The sequence below is a fragment of the Monodon monoceros genome, unplaced genomic scaffold, assembly GCF_005190385.1.
Source record: "Monodon monoceros isolate NGI ecotype Baffin Bay Population unplaced genomic scaffold, NGI_Narwhal_1 Super_Scaffold_5, whole genome shotgun sequence".
In the NCBI taxonomy this organism is placed as follows: Eukaryota; Metazoa; Chordata; class Mammalia; order Artiodactyla; family Monodontidae; genus Monodon; species Monodon monoceros.
This window is the reverse complement of record NW_021703782.1, coordinates 108,766,029-108,789,596: the sequence shown is the minus strand read 5'-3', so window position 1 is coordinate 108,789,596 and position 23,568 is coordinate 108,766,029. Positions and strand designations below refer to the sequence as shown.

The 23,568-nt window shown below is 47.9% G+C and overlaps 1 protein-coding gene across 3 annotated transcripts in view; it reads left to right on the top strand.

Annotated features, from left to right (window-relative positions):
* The window catches only part of MED27 (mediator complex subunit 27), a 235,018-nt gene that overhangs the window by 163,054 nt on the left and 48,396 nt on the right, over positions 1-23,568 (top strand). For 2 of the 3 annotated variants that reach the window (XM_029203602.1, XM_029203601.1), the window contains exons 5-6: positions 6,519-6,626; positions 15,984-16,025. In XM_029203602.1, coding sequence (XP_029059435.1) covers positions 6,519-6,626; positions 15,984-16,025 — 150 coding nt within the window. Of the gene's footprint in view, positions 1-6,518; positions 6,627-15,983; positions 16,026-23,568 lie in introns of those variants that run through there. The other variant, XR_003790861.1, reaches the window with a different exon arrangement.

Below are 23,568 nucleotides of genomic sequence, written 5' to 3'. Positions count from 1 at the left end.
GGGCCAGGGGTTGCTGTGGCCAGTCCAGGTTCCTCATGCAGATGGGCCCTTGGTCAGCTCGCCTCCGCTCAGGCTCAGGGTGCCTTCTCCCTGCACAAGCCCAGGGGAGTGAGGTTGCAAGCGATCAGCTTCTCCCACCTTCCAAGCTCACCTGGTCTGCCAGTGTAGATCACGTCTCAACTACCAGATTTGTTACGTTTGCGTTGGATAGCAGTCAGCGGCAGAGCAGAATGAAATATCTTTGCTATTCTCCTCCACTTGCCTCCCACTTTGCGACTTGCCTCGCCATAGTGAACTAGAAATTCTCCCAATGCCATACAGCTTGGTAGGCGACTGCCGTAGAACAGATAGAGAAGACCGCTGACGCAGCCCCCACAAGGGGATGGGCTGTGACAGCATCTCTAAGGGCACTTCCTGAAAGGGTGACGGCCGGCTGGGTGGTCCAGCCCAGCGGCTTCCTTTCCAAGCGCTCCTTGGTTCCCGTTGGGGAAGCACAGTGCACCCCTAGACTCTTCACAACTTGCCATCTGAACACACGGGGACAGACGCAGAGGTAGTGAGTGACCTGCTCAGTGTAGAAGAAGGGTTACCTTGGCAACGGCAAGCCCCCTTCATTACCAGATGCATTAGTTTTATTTGTGGGATCCCATAGCAGTTGCCAAACACCGACCTGTGGTCCCGTCTCTGGGCATTTTGCTCCAGCCATGGCCAGGATTGGCTAGTTTGTAGAACGGTGTCTGTTGGCCTGTATATGGTGCACCGCCGTATCAGTCTACCAAAACTCCAAGGTCATTGCAGCCTGCTGCATCCAGATACGTTAGGAACTGGCACAGTCCAGATACATAAGAATCTGAATCATTATAGGGTGATGTGCGAGCTGGGAAGAGCACACGTGAAGCTCCATCTTGAGGGCAGGGCTCGAAGGGCTCATAGGACCCTCTCCACCGCACCACCTCTGAGGAGAACGAAGGCTGATGGCTGGTGAGTTGTGTGGTGCGCCACGCCCGCGGCCGTGTGTCTCCCATGGATCGTCATCGCATTTCATTCCTCAGCGGGCCCCTCCACGTCTTGCGGCTGTGTGAGCAGGCACGAGAGGTGGCCCGACTTGCCCTTGGTCACCCTGCCTGTAAGGGACAGGTGTGGCACAGAGTCCCGGTGCGCTTGACCTTCACAGTAAATGGCCTCTTCTGGGAGTCCGCAAGGTCAGCCTACGTGGCAGCTTCGTGCCCTCCCCACGCCGCCTGCACCTCAGCCTCGCAGACTCTCAGCACTCACTCAACAGGAGCACATTTTTGTTCACACTTCAGGGCCTGCACAACTGTCACCCACTCTCTGCAGTGTCCCTTTAGCCCCAGGTGTGACAGCAGAAGGGCAGATCAGCATAGGTGGCAATTTCACTGGGCTGGAGGCAGCAGCCCTTCCGGTTGCAGCTTTGAGGTTAGCTGGCTTCAGATCATTTCGCCTCTGTGAAGTCCAGACAGGGTTTCGGGCTGAGCAGCAATAGCTGCCCCTGGGAACCAGGCCCCGCGCCACAGCCCTCACCAGGCGCCTTGTCTCCTTGACTCCTCGCGGTCATTATCTCCATTAGCTGGAGGAGAGTGATGTTCAGAGAGGGTAAGTAACTGGGCCAAGCTTTCCAGTAGCAGAGCCGAGACCCGATTCCAAATGCACCTGATTCCAAAGCCTCGAAATGTTAAGCTTCAAAATTGTGTATGCAGTTTCATTATGACCGTGTTAAAAATTCAAAAAGCCATAACTCTGTGCATATTCAATCTAGTTGAGTACCAGGGTCCTTTTTGGCTCTATAAAAAATAAAAATTGACAAACTTCATAGACCTTGACGGGTTCAAGAGATAACAAAAGTAAACCAGAGCCAGACTTCATAGCACTGAGTGTCCATAAACTAGCACAGCCCGGGATAGACACAAGCTGGAGGGATGCTCTTGGTGAGCCTCCCTGGCTCATGTACCTTCCCTGATAGCGTGAAGCCACAGCGCACGAGGTGGGGCATGGAGAACCAGCCTATCCCAGGACTCCAGAGCAAACCGGGCAGGAGGGGTGGGGGGAGGTATGACGGGCTGAGGGTGGAGGGCAGAGGTGCGAAGTATGATTGGGGGGGCAGGAGTGGGGGGGCCGTATGACTGTGGAGTATCTTATTTTTTTATTAGAAAAGAAGTTGAAACGCTTAAACCTCAATACATAAATGAATGTAGGATAAGAAAAAAGGGGGGAAAGGAAAAACTATCCTAATCCAGATTCATAGCATGAAAAACAAAAAATTTAACCTATCAAAAAACGATTTGCCCCTTGCTCTGGTTGCGGTCTTGAAATACCATTTCCCACTGGAAAGAGCCAGAGTTGCTTGAGGAGATGGCTGATTCATGACCTCAGGTGGGAACCGTCCAGGACAGGCCTGGGATATCATATACCAGACAGCAAGGAAACCATCACAGAGACTAGGGTTATGACTAAAGGATTCAGCCTCAAATAGATGCCCACCAGCCACAGACAGAACAGTTCGAGCATCCGTAAGAAGAACAATTGCATCAGACAAAAATATATCAAATATGTTTCACTCTTTGAGTTTATAATAATGTTAAGGGAAAAAAACTAAGCCATCTACATTGGAAGTAAACTAGTGAAACGGTGCTTGTTTGAAAACTGGTATGTGTATAACTGAATCACTTTGCTGTACACCTGAAAGTAACACAACATTGTCAATCAACTATACTCCAATATAAAATTAAAAGTTTAGAAAAAGAAAGCTGGTAAATAAATGGAAAGAATTGAGCATTTATCCTCTCTCACACATATAATAAGTTCTACCGCTGGGTAACCAGTTAGTAGATAGGGGAAGTTTTTCTTTATAAAAGTGATCCAGCTAATAAATGAAGGCTGTTGATCTCATTGGAGTACGACCGTCTGTAACCCCTGGTGAATTTAATGGGTCGTCAGCTGCCAGCATCACAAACTGAGACACCTGACCTCACGTGCCTCCTGTTGGTAGTCTGTGACACCCCTGTGAAGTAGTCTTGCCAAAAAAAAAAAAAAAAGTCAAGCCTGAATCTCATCTAATTACCAATTTACAGGAAGTACAGAGTAAGGAGTAACATGTACACTACCGGGACGCCATCTGCAAAATCCAGACTGTGGAAAACTCTATAGAAAAAATGACCCAGTTTCTTCAGCAAATAGAATGGGGAAAGGGGATAGAGAGGGATACCTTTAGTTTAGGAGAGACTTATGAGGTAGGTCAGCCAGTTCCATTGTGTGGACCATACTCAGATCCTGATACAAGCAAATTTTTTTTTTAATGTGGCATTTATGAGACTGTTGGAAATGAACACTGACCGAACTGCAGGTTTGATAACACTGGAGAATTCCTGTTGTTGTTTTAGATGTGGAGTGTGGAGTGGCAGCATGGCTATGTTTTTTTGTTTTCAGAGCCCTTATCTTTTAGAGATACAGACTGAAATATTTACAGATAAAATGATACCATGGCTGTTATTTGTTTCAAAATAATTCAGGAAGGGAAAAGTAGGTGAGGGTGTAGATAAAACAAAGATCTGCCCGAGACTTGTAGCTGTTGACATTGGGATGGGTCCGCGAGGGTTCTTTATACTATTTCATTTACTTCTGTATATGTTTTTTTAAGTCTTCCATAATGAAAGGTTTAAAGAAGGTAATTAAGTCGGTACTTCTGGGAGGGGGTGGATTTTATTTTGTTTTGTTTTGATTTAATAGCACCCACTGCTGATAAGAGTGGAGTGCTGACAATAGTGCTCTTAACCCTTCTGGTAGATTGTATCAAAAGCCTTAAAATATTTGTACTGTTTGCCCCAGTAATTACAATTCTACCAATCTGTCCTCAGGAACTAATACCAAATGCAGCAAAAATTTGGTGAACAAAAGGGCACATTGCAGCCTAATATTAATATTAGGGAAAATTTGGAAGCAACTAATGTCCAGCAATAGGTGAATGGTTAAAGAAATTATAGTATAGCCACTCAGTAGAATGCCAGGCCACGTGTAATGCCAGTTTTGAAGACTACACAGCAATATGGAATGATGCTTACCTCATAATTTTAAATAAAATTTTGACTTGAAATTATATGTTTAGTTTCAGTTATAAACATGTGAAAAATTCAAAAACCGTGCATCTTTGATAGTAAAAAGATTAAAAGGAAGTACCCCAGAATGTTAAAGTGGTGATTAGCTTTGGACGGAAAGTCTATAAACAATTATTTTATTCCTTTTTTCTCTAGTTTCAGATTGTTCCATAATAAGCATTTATTAACTATTTTACTATTAGTTAACTTTAAAATACCAAAAATCACTTATAAAAACAAAAAAAATTAAATATAACATTTCTAGTATCTTTAGTGTGGTGTTTTTTTTCCAATTTATTTATTTATTTTTGGCTGTGTTGGGTCTTCGTTTCTGTGCGAGGGCTTTCTCTAGTTGTGGCGAGCGGGGGCCACTCTTAATCGCGGTGCGCGGGCCTCTTACTATCGCGGCCTCTCTTGTTGTGGAGCACAGGCTCCAGACGCGCAGGCTCAGTAGTTGTGGCTCACGGGCCCAGTTGCTCGGCGGCATGTGGGATCTTCCCAGACCAGAGCTCGAACGAACCCGTGTCCCCTACATTGGCAGGCAGATTCTCAACCACTGTGCCACCAGGGAAGCCCTGGTTTTTTTTTTTTTTTAATTTCATTTTAAGAAGCTTGAGAAATTACTAAGGGAATTTATCAGTTAAAGTCAGCTAGATTTTGTTTCTTTTAAGGAAACAATTGCTTAGTTATCTACGCTTTTTAGCAAAGAAAGTTAAAATATGTTAGAAAATGGTGGCACTGTTGGACGGGGTATGTTGGACCTTCGCTGTAACCCAGCGAGAGGCTATTAATTTCGGTGCTTATGACTGCCAGAACTATAACTGGGTTCCTCTCCCTCCCTTGCTTCCTTCCAAGACTGCATGTAAACTAGAGACAGAGTTTCTGTTACTATCTTGCTGGTTTATTGGCATCCTTAAATAGTGATTTCCAGTTATGCAAGAAATGACCTATTAAATGTTACATGGTATCGCAATATTTAAAAGTACTATCCAGAAATAAGGTGCTTTTAACATTCTCTTAAATGTAAATGAACATGTCATATCTTTTTCTTACCCTGTTTATATTCTGTACTATTTGGGGCATATAGAAATAGAGATCAACTCAGCACTAGACGTTATTGAAGGAGCTAGGTATTAGTAATGTTCACTGACACCCAGGACTGATCAAGAAGAGAAGACCGTTGTTGTTTTGAACAGTAGGTTAAGAACTGCAAGGAATGAGGAAGTAAGGAAAGGATGGTTGAAGGTGGCGTCCTGAGAAATGGCCTGCTGCTTGAGTTGCAGGATTCGGGTTGCTGCTTGGGGCAGAGACTCTTGTCTGAGCCCAGCAGGACTCCTTTTAGCCAATTCTGTGATGTCAGAGCCTCATGGGCCAACCCAGACAGTGGGCCTTGGGTTGGGTCCTTTGCCGAGTCTGCTCTTAGGGTCTCATCTAGGAAATGAAAGAGGAGGCTTGACAAAGTATCAGAAGGGTTTCGCGAGCCCCTAAAAGAAAAGAAGGCGCCGTTTCTATCCTGAAGGCTGAGCCTCTTCAGCAAGGCCAGCAGGTCACTTTTTCCCTGGCATGTGTGAAACTGCACTCTTTTTAGGTTTTTTGTTTGTTTGTTTGTTTTTAATCTATAACATGTGCTTAGGTTCTAAGAGAGTAAAAGCACTTAAATGTATTTACAGGATCATGTTCCTTTTTGGAGATAAAATTCAGCTACTTTTCATTTACCTTCAGAACTGCTCCACTTTTTACCAGCTGTTAAAAATAGATAGTTCAGGGATTTCCCTGGTGGTACACTGGCTAAGACTCCATGCCCCCAGTGCAGGGGACCTGGGTTCGATCCCTGGTCAGGGAACTAGATCCCACATGCCGCAACTAAAAAAGATCCCTCGTGCCGCAACGAAGATCCCACACAGCCAAATAAATATTTTTTAAAAAAATAGATAGTTCAACCAGGGGATATCTGGTGCCTGCCTTTCATCCCTCCATTGTACTCTCTACATAGTCCATGGGTGTACATAGGCTCGTGACATAATATGAAAACAAATGTGCTCTAACTCCTAGAAGGCCAGAATTGTAGGATAGTCTTTGAAGAAGGTAATCTTAAGACAGGAAAAAAAAAAAGGGAAACTTACTTTATCCAGCAGATAGTAAACATTTGGAAATTATCCTGAGAGTTTCTAAGCCAATATTATAAATAAATTTAGGGTAGTTAGATGAATTGGGACCTGCGCCATCTTAAACGCCTTAGGAGGCTGGCACAAGGCGCGACCACCGCGCCTTTCCTCCGAGTGTCCACTGGTGTGTCTCTCAGGAACGGGAGGAGAGGTGATCCTTTCTTCTTCTCATTGTCTTGCCCAATTCATGTGATTTGCATGTTCCAATGTAAGCATTCCTGTTTGTACACGTGTGTTTCGACAGGTGACCTTGGGAAAGGTGTTGAAAGTGATTGTTGTCATGCGGAGCCTGTTCATTGATCGAACGATAGTAAAGGGGTATAATGAAAACGTCTACGCAGAAGATGGCAAGGTAAGCGTTCTGGAGTCTTTGGTTTTTTCCTTTATTTTCTGTATCCCAGAACAAAGGTAATAGAGTCCCAGATGAATGACATTAAACACTAGCAATCATAGCTATATCGGCATGAAGCCGAACACTTTACAAAAAGCATTTCTCTCTCTCCCCTTGCATTTTTCATCAAGCTTCTGCTTTTTCCTTTAAGCCTGTTACCCTTCGTTGAATTTCTAATTTATCACCTTAGACCCCCAGTTGCCTCATTAAATGTGTCTTCTGAGGAAATGGATTTCTTTCTTCCTTTCTTTTCTTTCCCTTCTTTTTTTTTTTTTTTTTTTTTGCCTAGTCACGCGGCACATCAGTAGCCCAGGGTTCAGCGTTTTGCTTTTCCTGGAACCATGAGGAAAGTTCAAGTTAATGTGCCACGCAACCTGATAATGATCATTTTCCTTGAAACTAGCAAGTAGCCCCCACAAGTTGGTTATCCATAGCAGTCCATATTGAGTACTACAATTGAAAAAAGATGAGTTATTTCCATGAGTGATTTGTTTCATGCGAAGTTCACCCACATGAACCCCTAATTTCTCTTGACTGCACACTCTCCATATGGAGATACAGAGAGCACCAGAAGATGCTAATGGGAGTCGACAGCCTTCATTTGTGTTTGTTTCCAGAGCGTAATGAGCCTTCTGCCAGAGATACCCACCCAGATACACCCTGGTCACTTCCTGACACTAAGCCTCCATCTTCACCTCTCCCTGGAGCTTTCCCTTCTCTTCATGAATCCCGTTAAAATTTAAAAGTTTGTTTGTACCAGCACTTACCACCCAACGGCCACGTTATAATGAGGATAGACTGTTCTCCAAAAACAGGGGACAAATGTAGCTTAGCACATAACAGTGTGTTGTATAAAAGGTGTGACCCATAAAGTGGGTCTGTATTTTGAGTTTGTAAAGTGGGTTTGTATTTTGAACAAGTGACCCAGCATTTCGAATTTCCACATTCCACTTGAGTGTTGTCACCATGGGAAGCTACTCTTACTCCCAGGGCCCTGCAGAGTTCTCATAAATCTCCCCATTGAGAGAAAAGCAGTCCTCCAGGGAAGCTTTCCTTTTTCCTTTTGGAAAAACCAAAGTGTCTTTGGAGCAAGTGTGGAGAATAAAATAGATAATTGGGGCAAGTGTGATCTGTTGTGTATGTGACTCAGAAACTCAGATGGCGATTCTAGACGAGAAATTCCAAACTCCTTCACAGCAGCAGAGGCAAGGCTGGGGCGGTGGAGACCCTCGCCAAGAGCCCGAGTCAGTGGTCATCTAGAGACAGGGTTCTTGTTGCCTCTGTTCAAGATTTACGACTTTATAGTCACCCCTGCTTTGAAACACGCCCTTACTCTCCAAGGACTTACAAGTGACTTGGGGGTATAAAGAATAAATACATAAAAGCTAGGTACTAATAATGACCGTGCTGTAAGAGATACCAAATTCAGGATGGCAGTGAAGCGCACTCTGCATGGAGATTCTAAGGAGTGGAGGTTTCACCTGTTTTGAAATATCAGTATCAATCTTGAACATGATATTTATTTAACTGCCCCATACCGAAAGTGTCCGAAATAACACAAGCGGTTTGCCACCTAGTTAACAGTCAATAAATGATTAGTATTATTTTTATTCTGCACTTAAAACAAGGGAATTAGAAAACAGTCTCACGTGTATTCTTCTAGAATTTCTCTCTGATTACTCCTCCTCAGCTGCTATGGGTAGTTCCTTTCCTCCCATCTACCCCCTTGACTCCCAGATTACTGGGGGTTCTCTTCCCCCTCCTCTCATGCCCCTTGGCCATTCTTATATGTACCCCTGTGGTTGCACGTGTCCCCCGCACAGGGATCACTCCTGATTTGTGTCGAGGTCAGACCTCTCCTCCCCAGATGGACCTCAAGCTCAGCCTGTCCAAAATCAACTTCAGCTTCCCTCAGCTGGTCCTTCTCCAGGGTGACTGTACCACCTCACTGCTCAGGCCTTCCTTCCGCTGTCTCCATATGGAGTCTGTTAGTGGGTCCTGGCGAGTCTCCCTCTTTATCCCTCCAGCTGGGCCCCTCCCATCCATCTTCACTCCTCGCTTCTCCTCTCTCCGCTGAGTCGCACCAACCTCCTCACTTCCAGTCTGCAGTCCTGCTTCCCTCCGCCGTCCCTCCTTCACCTGGCCTCCAGAGCTGTCTTCCTGAAATACACAGCCAAGGGGATGATTTCTTGCTTTCTGCCATGTCCCCGTTGCCCAAAGCAGCAAAGTGGGATATTAGTAGATGTTAGGCACAAAGCAGTCCATGATCAAAAAAGTTTGAGAAACCCTGGGTTAGAGAAAGTTCAGTAGGATTCTTTCTTTACTGTGGAAATTCTTAAGCACTTAGTTTGCCTAAGTGCCTGTGAATCTCCCAAGAGGGGCACATCGTATGCAGTCTTTTCCCAACTAATTTGACCATCCATCTTTTTTCTTCCTTTATTCTTGGAGCGTATTGTGACACTAGTGTTTGGCAAAACACACTTCCGAAAACTCTGGCTTGTAGGATAAAATCCAGACCCCTTAGCAAGGCATGGAAATGCCTAGTGGTCTGGCCTCTGCCCGCCTTTGCGACCTCATCTGCCGTCACTCTCTACATACATTTCGTCTTTTACTATCCAGCCTTTTGTGCTACTTGTGGCTCCCAGAACGTGCCAGATTCTTGCACACGCTTGCACCTGTGCTCTGTGCCCTTGACCTGGGACACTTGCCCCCTCCCGTCCACCTGGCGAGCTTACTGGCTTTACACTGGCTGAGCGCTCTGTCCCTTCTCATCCGGCCCCCATTTTCCCAGAGGCCTCTTCTGTGAGCATGGGCTCTGGAGATGGCAGGCCTGGGTTTGCCTCTACTCACAGCACAAGTGATCGTCATCCACTCGAACCTCCGTGGCATTTTGAACAGTCTTCCTCTAGTACTAGGATCATTCCGTCCTGATTATTTGTTGCATGTCTGTCTTGCAGTTAATGAATATTCTAGCGTCCTCCATGTTTGGTCTGGTAGGCATTGTGCGAAACAGACCTTGCCTCCAGTGGTTATGGAACCGTAGGTACCACTGTTAGACTCATCTTCCAGGCAAGGAAACTGAGACCCGGCATGGTGAAATGACTTGCCCACAGTCACTCACCGAGCCAGGTCCCAAACCTCCATCTGCCAGGGGCTCCTCGAGGGTCCAGGCTCTGTCCCGAGACTCTCTCCCTCCTGTGGATATACCTCAGTGCCTAAAACACAGTAGAATAATAGTGTGTGGGAGGGGGTAATGCAAAAGCCTCCTGGGGATGTGAAAATGCTTTAGGTGGGATGGAAGAATGGAGAATCAGAAATGAGAGCCGGAAGAAAAAAAGAAATGAGAGATGGGCGCTAGACGGAGCAACAGGGAGTGAAGTCGTAAATAAAGAATAAAGGAAGCACGCACGTGCACACGGGTCGTCGTGGCTCCCTAATGAGGGATTAGCGTGGGTTCTCTGTTCACCAGAAGGAAAGTGAGTGTGTGTCTGGGAGCCTGAATTCTGAGTCATATCACAAAGGTGGTACAGGAGACCTCTTGCTTCCTTTCACAGCTGCATACATTGGCCTAGAGATAAGCAGGGACCCTAAAAGCAGGAAGAGCACGATTAGGAGGACTGAGTCCACTTGCTCTTGTTGTTGTTTTTTGTTTTTGTTTTTTTAAATATTTATTTATTTTGTTGCGCTAGGTCTTAGTTGCGGAGCCTGGGCTCCTTAGTTGTGGCATGCGTGTGGGATCTAGTTCCCTAACCAGGGATCGAACCCCGGCCCCCTGCACTGGGAGCTCGGAGTCCCAACCACTGCGCCACCAGGGAAGTCCCCACTTGTTGTTTTAAAGGCACATTTACCGCATTTGTCAGAGAAGCTCGCCCAGAATCTAAGCCCAGCCAATTCGATTCACCCCTTTTTTTCAGAGTACCTTACAAATGATAAAAATAAAGTGCAGCCATTATTAGTGTTCTCTTTTTAGTACTGATACTGGTATATGTGAACTTATACATTTATATACATACAAGCATTAGTGCAATTACCGTGTTGACCCCGTCTGGCACATCCCAAATAAAATGCAGGTTTGGAAGGAGCCTTTGGAGCCTGAGGTGTGGCCTAAGAACACATCGCCTGCGGTGTTGCTGTTCCAAAGGTGCAGCCCTGCATTTGCTGAGCTGGTGCCTAAGCGCTTGCCTGGGGGTGGATCACTGCCCTGATGCACTAGGTGTGGCTTGGAAAGCCTCGCCTCGGCTTAGGGGTCTGAACTGCGAATTCCTCCTGCCTGTGCAGTTGTCTGTGTTCTTCCAAACCGAAAGCAACCAGCTTCTGAAAGGGTTCTTAGCCCTGTTGTTACAAGAGTGGCCCCACGCCACCCGGATTTCCCCCCATTAGAATCCCAGCAAGCCTGTCCCTCACTTTGCGCTAACAACCACGACCTCTACCCTGATCATCCTGTGTCTTTACCTGTGATGCATATTTTTGATGCCAAGCGCCAGCAGACAGATTCCTCGAACAAAATATAAAAATGCTGTTAGGACTTACCACCCTACTCTTCATTGTCATCAGGGAGGAGCAAAGAGCCATGACTCAGCATGTTGAATACCTGGCCATTGTCCTGACTTTACACCAGTCAGACTTAGCTGAAAAAATATAAGTGTCTCGGTTGAATTTATCTTATTAGGGGATTTAGGTTATGTTAATGCTATAGCTTCATTAATTATCCCATATCAATTTTAAAAAGGCCGCTTTTAGCCTCCTAGCACAAGAGAGGAAAAGAAATGGTGGTATCAAAGGGAACCTTCAAAGACAGCCAGAGCTGCCTCCAGGGTAATTTCTGATCCCCGCATTCTTCCCACTTCAGAGTTGGGTGTGTGTGTGTGTGTGTGTGTTTGGGTCGAGGCGGTTGGGGGAAGCTTGAATCTGATTCCTCTAATAAGTGTTGCCATCAGCCCCGTTTGATATTAGATGCTGGGAACATTTTGATTTGTTATATATAGCCTTTGAAATTGTTCAGACAACCTTCAGAAAAATGGCCTCTTGTTACTTATGGGGAAGGGGAATCCGGTTTAATTCATATGCAGAGGATGCCCTGAAATTGGGCTTTCAGCAGTTTTTTTAGTAACAAGTGCATGTCCTGATTGAAAGTGAAAAGTTGAAGAAGAACAGACCTGTAAAACTTGTTCACTTTTTTATTCTCCAGGGGAGGGTGGGGAGACTTAAGCAGATGACCAAGTAGAAGTTTGTGGTTTTGAAAACTTGGGTGACCATAGAGAAATCCATCACCATGGCTGGTTTATAGCACCCTCCCCTTACTGACACATCACCTGTTGACCTTGCAAGATGAAGCTACTAATAAATAAAAGCTTTAGACGTTGAAGTGCCTGTGAGGCTCGAGTTTTATTTGGAAGTGTTAACTTTAGATAATTTATAGTTTCATTGTACTATTTTTTGAAATGAAGAATTGATAACTTTCTGATAAGCTGCCGTAATTCTCACTTGCTGCTGAAGGAGTTCTAGTGGCGACGTTTGTCACGTCGGCAGGCCTGAAAGGTTTGTCACCTTGAGTTTGCAAGACTGTCCCACTGCCACTTTGAGCTGTGACAGCTTAGGGGGCACTGGGAGTCAGCATTCCCTCTGAATTCTAGGTACAGGGCCATCTACCTCCCAGGTTAAGAGCTGGGCCTCTGGAGACACACCTGGTTTTGAATTCTCTACCACATGTTAACGATGTGATTTTGGACAAGCTGCTTAACGTCTTTGGGCCTCAGTTTCCTCATCTGTGAATTGGAAATAATTTTATCATTCTCGTGCGATCGCTGGGAGACTTTAGAAAGATGACGCAGGTGCAGTGCAGGCTGAACACGTGGTCATCTGCAGATGGTATCCGCCCTCTCTGGCTGTGCCGGAGATGCTGATGGGCATCATAGTCAGCGTTCCTTTGCCTGCTGATTTTGGGGCATTCGGATTTTTCATTTCGGTGAGTGAATTTGACTGTCACTGTTATCACCAGTTCTTCCTGTGCATCAAGAGGACCTTTGATGTCTGACGTGTAACCTTAGAGCAGATGAATCTGTGCTGAAGCAGTTGGTCATCTGTGGGGTTTGTTTCCATTTTATCTGAAAAGAGACCACATTCCCACCCCTAAAATACTCATTCTAATCCCCAGAGTCCCACAGGCTGCTCCTAAGACTGCAGATTCAGCCCCAGTTACCATAAGGTTGGCTTTTCCATTTTAAGATCTTTCTAATGCTTGCCCAGAGTACTGGGGGAAGCTTAGTTTCTTTTCCCTGACACTATAGTTCAGCATAATTTCTCGTTCATGGGGCTGAAAGTTTGTAGCTTCCAGAATGCTCCTTTTGGAATATTGCAGCCAGCAAAAAATTGGTAGCCGCGCCCTCCTTTGTAGCAAATAAGCTGAAGGTAATAAATACTCACTTGCGTCAGTCCCGGCTCCCTGAAAGGAACTTCTGAACTCTTCCTGGCCCTGACTCCAGAACACCTGCTTAAATGGCTTTCTGTGGCATAAATCTAGCAGAAAATCAAGTACAGGCTGCCTGCTGCGCCTTCACAGCCAAAGGGGAAGCCACTGTCGTCGGCTCCCTTTCTCACCCCTGTGCGCCTGGGAGGCAGGGCGTATCGACTAGCGTCCTTCTATCCCAGGTGGTCAGAACTGGTCCCTAGGGTCCTGAATAATGTATTTCAGCGCCTTCAAAAAGAGCAACACCCTCACTTGGAGTGAGTGCTGTGTGTTTTGAGAAGCCACAGTCAGGCTAGAAAGTCCATCTCTTAACTAAACCTGTGCGTGTTTCTCTCTGGGTGATGTTTTTATTTAAAACATTTTGCAGATACTGAAGGCTTTTTATATGTAATTTTCTCTTTTAAATTAAAACGAACTTTTCACTCTATATGCAGATTCTTCCTTTTCTCTTTTTCCGTGGCGCTGCGTTTATGTCAGCCTGTGTATGATGTGAACAGGCAGGAAGGATAAACAGCAGCGAACTTCAGAAGCAGCAGCTGTGGGCTGAAAATGGAGAGAACTATATTGGTCCAGATATTGATGTGACTTTTCCAATAATTTAGATGTAGAATCTTTGGCATCTCGCTGTCACCTTGGCAGTGATTTGGTAAAACGAAAAGGTACAAAAAGTTGTTCTTATCCCTTCCGCAATGTCTGAATAGTCTTTAAATGCTACATTTGTTAAGCCCTGGGCTAAACCGCGGCACTAAGATCATGATATAAACCTGACTTATCCTCCCAAATATGACCCGCTGCCCAACAGTTTTCTTCAGCCGAATTGATAGTGTAGGGAATTAACTTCCTATGTTTCTTTTGAGGTTTCCTTCCAGGTTATCTGGAGGTAACATGTCACTTTTTCCCCTGCAAATTGCTAACCTGTCAAAATAAAAATCTAATGCCTTAAGATTTTTAAAATTCTTAACTCCATCAGTTGGCCTAAGTGGGGGGGGCAGTGACTAAAAATTGATACCATCCTTCTGGAGAGCAGTTTAGCCAGAGTAGGAGAGGAGTCAAGTGGGGGCTTGTGTGGAAATCCAGGAAGGAGATGGTCCAGCAGTGGGGATGGGGGGGAGGCAGACAGATTCAAATAAATGTTCAATCACAGCTCCTCCGCTGTCGTTCCTGGACTTGGATCCGCTAAACTTCTCCTCTCCAGCAGGAGCCCTGCCGCGTCCAGGGGGGCGTCCTCAGCGCCACCCAGATTCCTCCACTTATGAACAGGAAGAAGCCAGGAGAACCGCACGCACGCATGCCTGTTCGCAGCCCAACGTTTCATTGCCGAGGGCGGTTTTCAGAAAGCCCTCAGGACAGAAACAGAACCCTGAACTGTCCCATGTCGGGCGCAGCGCCTCCCTTCCGGTCTTCCTAGAGGAGTCTTCCCATCTGACAGGTCCCCGTGCTTCCAGACGCTTCAGAGTCATCACACAGCACACAGGCTTAAGTAGCCGTGTCTTGGCTTTCCACCTTGACCACTGGCCAACCCCAAAGGCAGGTTCAAGAGGCCCATTGACCAGGGGTTTCAGTTTGCTCAGCTCTTGAACTCGTATATTAAAGTTGACTTGTTAGCACCCTTGGGGCCTAGCGATGGCCCCTCTTTTAATCTGCACTGTGTTGGGGGTAGTTCTATTTTTGCCCTACTCCGTCTGTTCTAACCTCTTGGAACAGTGAGAAGGCACTGATTTGATTTCTCATACAACCTGTCAAGCCAGAGTGGTTTTGGTTAGGCTGAGCCACGGATTACCCTGTGTAGGACTAAGTGTGGTCAGAGGAGGACTGGACTCTGAACTCTGCCCACATTTCATCTCAGACCTCTGTCTCCTTGACCAAGGGGTCCAGGGCTCCCGACCTGACCAGCCATCACAGTGAACCTGCGGAGCGCTGTGAAAAAAAACGAACAAATGAACATATTCTCGGGCCCACTCCAGACCTACTAATTCAGACATTCCAGGGGAGGGACCAAGGAATCTGTATATTAAAAAACAAAAGAAATTCCCCCAGGGGCTTCTGATGCCACCCAGGTTTGAGCACCACCAAGTGAGACCATCCGTAAGAAGCTTCTCCAGATTACCATGGGCAATTGAATGGCTCCGAACCATTGTCTCATCATCTGGGAAGGAAGGTTGCTAATGGGACCAGCCACACAGGCTTGTTCTGGGGAGTGAGTGGGAGAGTGCGTGTGGAAGGACCAGTGCGTGCCTGGCGTGGAACAGGTGTTCAACAGCAGGGGGCTGTTTTCCTCCACGCATGCCTGTAACATGCTAGGTCCTGTGCCAGGACAATGTAAACAGGAGAAGTAAAAGCTTCAGTTAATTTTAAGAGCTGTGAAGATTTTTAATTTTTGAAAGGATAAAGAGAAGCAAGACAACAGGTATGGGAATATTTTAGAATAACTGGGAGATGCCTCTCTGACAAGGTGATGTTGGAGCCAAAGGAAGTGAAGGAGGAGCCATGGAAGGGTTTGTGGGAAAAGCAGTCCAGACGAAGAGCACAGCAGGTGCAAAGGTCCTGAGGCAGGACTGACCTTGGCATGTTGGGTGACACAAGAGAACCGTGGCAGGGGTCAAAGTTAGAGAAGTGAACGAGGGGCTCAGCTCATGGGGCTGCGGACACAGCAGGTGCCTCAGGTTGACTTCTTATACCTCTTCGTATCATCCTCTCAAATCACCACTCGACATTTAGGATCCTTTCAACCCCAAGATTCTGTTTTTCTATAATCATGTTTTTTTTCAAGCTTAATAACAGTAGTTACGATATCATTTCTTGGAGTCCAGAATTCTAAAATTGATGCCGATATTTTCTCTCTCCCCCCACAGCTCGATATATGGTCCAAATCCAACTATCAAGTATTCCAGAAGGTAAGTTGTACTTTTTGCTTCTTCCTCGGGAGGCGCTAAGGGAAATATGAATACTTTGAGGTGTAAACATTGGTCTTAAATGAGAGGCTTTTTAAAAAGTGAAAAGAGCCAGACACAAAAGGCTGCTCACTGTGTGATTCCATTTATGTGATGTTCTGGAAAAGAAAACATTGGGGGCAGGGATCATATCCGTGGTTGCCAGGGGTTAGGAGTGAGGGAAGGAGATTGTCCCCAAAGAGCTATAAGGGAACATGTTTGGGTGATGAAAATATTGTGTCTTAATTATGGTGATGACACAACTGTATGTTTCAAAGCTCATGGAACGAACTACATGCCCACAAAGGGCAAATGTTACTGTATGTAAATGATGCCTTTAAAATTCAGTTTCTCACAGCCCTGTAATCTACACGGGCGCCTTAAGGGTGAGGATGGGCTGAGGAATGCGGGCTGGCCCTACCCCACCCCCACTGTGTATTACAGTGGCATCTTTTTCAGCTGTTGGGCTTCCCCAAGAAATACTTTCTGGGAAATGTCAGAAAAAAATGAAATGTGACCAGAGAAAGTCCATTTCCCAGCTCCCAGTGGTGGAAGGGTCCCTTCCCTGGCCCAGCTCAATACTTCTGAAGGCTTCTGAAGAGGCTTCTGAAGGCTTCTCCCATGGCCCTCAGGCCAGGTCCCCTGCAGGGCACCAGCCACTTTCTTCTGTGCTCTCCGTCCTCTGTGTCCGCTTCCATCCAGCAGTGCAAATAATAGAGTTGGTCGTAAATCCACTCATTGCCTCCTCACGATCGACAACAATTATTTATTGAGCCCCTTTGCCGTGGGCAGGCACTATGCTAGGTGCTAGGAGTACAGGGGAAACAAGACAAACAAGGAAGCAGAATCAATAAGAGAACTCCAGGTCATTACCAGGGGCTGTGGTCGAGGACAGGAGGGACCTCCTTCGCATCAGGGTGGTCTCAGGAGGCCTTTATGCAGCAAAATTTAAACTGAGTCGGGAAGCAGGAGAAGGAGCCAGCCATGCGAAGGGCCACGGGAAGAGGGTCCCAGACAGTGGAAGCAGCAGCCCTGAAAGCTGCTGTGGAGGAGGGACTTGCACGGTCCAGCACCGCTGGGACCTGTGTGATGGGAGCTGGCAGAGGGCGGCCCGGCAGGTGCCTTTAGGTCCCGGTGCGGAATTTGGATTTTACTGTCAATTCAGTGAGAAGCCAGTGGAGGGATTAGTGTGGAGGAAGGATGTGATTTTGAAAGCTGGGGCCGAGTTATCCCCGCTTGAGTAAGAACTGTGTCCAGGGTGTGCCGGGTAGCTTAGCATAGGGTGGTGGGTTTTTTGCAGTTGAGGTGTAATTCATATAACATAACCGTTTTAAAGTGAACAGTTCCGTAGCTCTTAGACTTCCACATTGTTGTGCGGCCACCACCTCTATCCAGTTCCAAAACGTCGTCATCACCCAAGGGAAACCCCATCCGCATTAAGCAGTGAGCCTTGGGCTTTGGTATCAAAGGAGCATAACGGACCAGCCCTCTATTGGTGTCTAATGTACCTGAATTCGCGTTGCTCCCTGGACCCCTTTACAGTGAAAGGGGGAAGCAAAGGACAGATGTCCAGGGTTGGGGAGCGGTCTGAGGCGTAACACCACACATTTAGGGAGCCTACGTAAGCATGAAAATGTCATGATCTTATCACAGCTAAATGCAGTGTGCTACCGTGGATTAGATTCTGAACCAGAAAGAACATATTAATGGAAAAACCGGTGAAATCCAAATAAAGTGTGGACTTGAGTCAATAATAAGTAACCAACACTGGTTTCTTAGTTGTGATGAACGTACCCGATAATGAAAGATGCTAACAGTGGGGCAACCGGGTGAGGGGTATATGGGAACTATGTGTACCACGTTTGCAACTTTTCTGTAAATCTGAAACTAATCCGAAACTTAAAATTCATTTCAAAAAGAGAATCATAGTGTTGGCTCTTCTGACAGCCCCAGTCCTTCACCCAGCTGAGCAACCTAGATGCAGAAAGGAAAAAACAGCCTCCCTCCCTGGGCCAGAGCCTAAGGGAAAGAAGTACATAGTCACGGGCTTCACTGGTGGTGCAGTAGTTGGGAGTGTGCCTGCCAGTGCAGGGGAGACGGGTTCGAGCCCTAGTCCAGGAAGATCCCACATGCCGCGGAGCAACTAAGCCCGTGTGCCACAACTACTGAGGCTGCACTCTGGAGATTGCACACCACAACTACTGAGCCCACGAGCCACAACTACTGAAGCCTGCGCTCCGCAGCAAGAGAAGCCACCGCAATGAGAAGCCTGCGCACCACAACGGAGAGTAGCCCCCGCTCGCCGCAACTAGAGAAAGCCCACACGCAGCAATGAAGACCCAACGCAGCCCCCACCCAAAAAAAAAGTGCGTAGTCACGTGTGGGCTTTAGTGTAGGCAACGACGTTTTAACCTTGGCCTTCTTATCTAGGTGACCATACCCAAGGCCTTTACCTGTTCAGCTTGCATAAAGCCTCAGCCTTAGTTGCTAACTTTGTCCCTGTTGACAGCTCTTATTTTCCCCCAGCAGCTGTGGCTGAAAAGCGTTCTGAGGAGAAAGAGCACTGCCCGTATCTGCATCTTGTTTCGCTTTCCCAGTGAAGAAGAACATTAACACAGTTTTGGTTTGTTTGTTTTTTTTTTTAACCTGGTTTATCTTAGTGTCCTCTGTGGTATTTCGGTGAGTTACTTTCTGGCTTCACTAAAAGCGGGCAATGACTTCGGGGGCCCCGAGCATCGCAGACCCATAACCTGGGATTTTAACAATGTCCAATTTCCATTCAGATACCCTCTATGAGGGAGGGCCTTGCCCAGGCTTGCCTTGGCAAATATAGTTTTTAATGTTCTGTGTAGTATTAAGTATTTTTGAATGCAAGCAGAAAGTTTATTAGGAAGTTGTAAAATGTGTGAAACACAGATTTGGTGAAGCATAGATTTGGAGAGAAAGTGCTATATTTTTATTCTACCACCCCTAAAAATAACCTGCCAAGCACTCTTTATATTTGTTTAAAACTACAAACGCACAGTGCAGCAGTGTTTAAAATTTGATATTGGTTAGTTGGGGAGATTTAGGAGCACCTGCCAGTTCCCTCCTCGTAGTTTATGTAACATGTCTGAAGCAGTAAAAATGGATGAATTGGTAGAGATGGGAATTTTATCTCAACTGGTGAATGGCATGTTATCCGTATTTATGCAGAGCCCTTTCTGAGGTTCCTTTATCATCCCTCCCCTCACCTATTTTTTAACTAAATAGACGACCTCTGAGACTGACCTGTACTAGATTAAAGAACCATAATTTGGAGACAGGAGATAGTGCTTTCTGATGAGAACAAAAGGCACATAATGTTGAGGTTCTTTTCCTTTTTCAGGGGCAGGTAAGAATTAGTGGATTACAGAGTCCGTGCTCGTCCCTACTGAAACATTGTCCATTTGCTGTCAAATTAAGGAATATATTGGGAAATAATGTAGTACAGAATTCAGTTTAATCCTTTATCAGTAAAGCTTTCCAACTAATCATCTTTGCCTCGCAGGGGCTTGGGATCTTGTTCTTGCGGAAGATGTTGGTAAAGAAGATGGGGAATGTGGAACGTGGAATCACGATGGGGGGTGACCTCACTGGGCTTATTTCATTGTGTTAGTTTCAGGCCATGTTGTGGGTCAGAGGGCCGCCCTCCCTATTCCACAGCCAGACTGAAAGCAAAGCTGGCACCGCCGTGTTCCTTGCAGATTCTGAAGGCCTGGTCCAGTTGACAGGGTGATGTTTAACATTTCAAACTCAAAATGCCAAAAGAGAAGATTAGGTGGCAACATATCCAAACTCTGCTTTTTAGTATCAGCTTTTGCTTAGAATTCTATTTTCTTCCTGTCCACCCACTTAAATTTGAGGTGTCCTGATTGATGTTGCTTGTAGCATTTCCCAGAAAGACACTGCTTGAGAGCACAGTGGTAAACGTTCCCTTCTGCCCGTCATCAACCTGCTTACACCCATCCAAGTAACCCGGCCGGGGGAGGCTCAGTTGTCAACCTGATCCGGAAAGACTCAACCTGGAACAGGAGTAAAAGTGATTGGGGAAGTACAAGGTCAAGGAGGATCCTTGGTCACCGATAAGAGGTCATTTCTCAGGCAGGAAACAGTTCCCAAGTGTCCTAACCGTGTGGGTAGACGCCAGAACTGTGCCCCAGCCCCAGCTCTGAGGTGGGGACACTAGCAGCCACCGTGGCTCTGTGAGCAGCGTGGGGGCAGCTGTCTCCCCGCATTGCTCTGCTGTAGGTAGGGCCCCAGCGCTTCCTTTCCTTGGCGCTCACTATGCGGCTGCAGTTGTTGTGTGTTGTGTGTGTTTTCCTGCCCACAAGTAGCAGCGGTGGCCGCCCCAGAGAGAGGCCTGATGGGAAGGCGGGAAGCCCCCCCAGGTCTCTCCCTCAAGGTGACAAAGCCGGGGGTGGGAGGGGACACTGCCTCGCAGAGCCAAGCCAAGCTTACACTCGCCTTTTTATTTCTGGAAAATAGCACCAGGCGCTGAGAGGATGGAAACACGCACCTGTCAGATTCTCCTCGGGCTGTGCCTGGCTCCCCAGGTTAAAGACAAGCACACGAGGTCCCGTGGCAGATCCTACCGCGTGAAGCTAAACGCGACCTGCCTTTTGTCTGTGGCGGGGACTGTCAGCAAGCCCTTTCCCTCTTCCTCATTAGCCCCCTTCCCCGGCGGTGGAGGGCTGGGGACAGCTGGCCGTGGAGCCGCGGCTGCCGACAGGCTCCCATCATTTACCACGGTGTCCCGGAGTCTCTCTGCACTCGGTCCTAGGGCAAAGGAGCTTTTTATAGCCAGCAAGCCTCCCGCAGAGCAGATTCAGAGAATGGAACTTCGGAATAGGGGGCACCGTCTGAAAGGGCAGAATCACAAAGAGCCGGGAACGGTTTCAAGCGTGTTCGTATTTTTCTGACATTTAAACTCTGCAGGGGCGCTCACTGTTTTGATCTTTAACCTCCTAACTTCAAAACAGTGGGCATTTTCATCCAGTAACTTAGGAAGAGCCAGAGCAACTCTGCAGCTACTTTTACTGCGTTAAATCTTGGCAGGGAGGCCAAAGAAAGAGCTGGAGTGTGTGTGTGCAGCCCCAGGTGGGCAGGTGGGGACGAGAGAGATGGTGTCGGAGGGACTGGCACCTGCGTCGCAGCTCTTTCACTTAGAGGCAAAGCACAAAAGTCGTAGCCACAGATGTCCGGTTCTTCGTCCACAGTCATTATTCTAGAGGCAGCAGAGGCAAAAGTAACCCTTTCAGTCCCGTGCAGAGCTTAGCCGTGGACAGGTGGTGGATAATGTTCTGAGCAGGCCGCCACTGCTTCTTCATTCCTGTGTTCGTTCATTCGTTCATTTTTTCGCTCCCTCGTTCATGCTTCGATACAAACACTGGCCTCTGTGGGGCAGACTTTATCAAGCGGCCACCCGGTGCTTGTCAATAGACAAGATTGCGTGAGTCCTAGAAGGACCAATTCTCTGAAATGTTGGAGACACTGAGTACCTGGCTTAAATTGAGTGCCTGCCCAAATAGTATGCGGCAGACCTAACTTGTTACTCGTTCCAAGCCCCGGGAAGGGGAGCTGTCCCCACGTGGCTGAGTGTCTGTACCTGCTCTAGCGTCGCACATCACCAGAGGGACTCAGTCAACAGGCGTTCAGTTCTTCTCAATCTCATGCTCTAGAACATCTCAAATTTCTTCCTGCCAGCTCACTTCCATTTCCTTCCAGAAGCCCCTCTTCTAACAGCACAGATAAGGCCCCGGAGGAGGCTGTGGTTGTGGTGAGAGCCCGAAGGCAGCGGGCCACATCTCTGTCCTTGCCCTTGGCGGTTGCCCTGCCCAGGTGAGGCCGTCGGCACAGGCCCCCGCGCCTAGAGGGGACCCCTCAGCCTGCAAAAGGGGGTCTCATGTCGTAGGAGGGCCCTTTGCTTTTTCTGGATCCCGTTGCTCTCGTGGTCCCCTTTTCTCTCAAATGCTGTCCAACCTCCTCCAAGAGGAGAGCTTGCGTACGATGGACCGTATATGGTGGCCTTGGCGTCCTGTTTCTGTGTGTTCTGTCGCTGCCTCACACGTGTGTCTTGGCAGCCCCAATCACAAAGCCGAGGGAGCAACTTTGACCGGTGGCAGGGCCGGGGGGCAGCTTCACGAAGGAAGAGAGGTTCCCGTCTGTGGTCTCAGTGGCGGGGCGGGGCGTGCGTGGGTGGCAACTCTGCAGGAGCCAAGCATTGGGCTGTGGACAAGCTTTGGGACAGGAGAGGCGACGGACAGTTCCAGGGTTATCCCGGAGGGCAGCCCCTTCCTAACCTGAGAGCCGGACCACACTGACCGGGCTGGGTCCGCAGAAGGAAGAGGGGAGGGGACGTTGTGAAGGGTTAGCCCAGGTCCCTGGGAGCTGAGAAGGGCGGGGAGTCACTCCACTCACGCTGCAGCTCAAGAGCCTTTATCACCACCTTGTCTCCTAAGGGTCGTGTTTGAAGATTCACAAGCTCCGAAACCCGGGGTAGATTTGATCACTTGTTTTCGCCTTCTGATACCCCAGCACCTTCCCACTGCAGGGCTCCCTCTACCGCTGCAGAGGGTGGCGATGACCAAGAGCCTCACGCCCCAGTTTGACGGTGAGAGTGGAGCCGGAACGCCCACTCGCCCGCCGCTGGAAGCGGTCTGTGGTTCTCTGCCATTAGGGAGACGCAGAGCACTTGCCTTCATCTCGCAGCTTCTTTCTTCCTGAGGGGTTGCCCGAGACTCGTGTGCCCCGGGTCAGAACCCAGCAGCCGCTTCTGGGAAGCCCGGCCTCCTGCCCTCCTGGGCCCCTTCCCACCACCCCACAGGCCGCCCGCCGCTGAGGGCACCTTCCTGGCAGCATGTCTGTCTGCCCCCCCGTGAGACCCAGCGCCCTCCCTTCCCGCGTCCTGGCCGGCCTCCTGTCACGTTCCCCCCAGTGAGCGGTCTGGCAGTGGCTGGGAGCTGGGCTGTCCCATGTTCAGACCCCAGCTGACCACTGCTCTCCGTGTGGCCTCACTTGCCTCAGTTCCCTCATCTGTAAACAGAGATCACAAGAGTACCTGCCTCACGGAATTGGCACCCCACGTTAACACCTGGGAGAGGCACAGCTGCCTCTGGAGGATCCGCCCAGCCTGCTCTCAAGGGTCCTGGGAGTTGAGGGGCTTCCCTTTGGGGCATCAGTGACATCTTGGCTGGGACTTTGAAGAGGGTCGGGTTGGAACCCCTCACACCAAACAGAAACTCCTTTATGGAGGCCCTGTTCTGTGCCACAGGCCATGTTCTGCACTTCACAGACGAGATATCATCCTCCTCAGAGCTGGATCTCAAAGCTGTGACAAGGGGCTTGAAGCAGGATGGAGCAGCAGTGTCTGTCTCCCCCTCCCCAGTCCCAACCCAGACAGCCCTGCCCCTGGTCTCATCCCGAGCGGCACTGCCAGGCTCCGGTGGACAGTTTTAAGCCCTTCAGAGCCCATGCAAATGACTCCTTC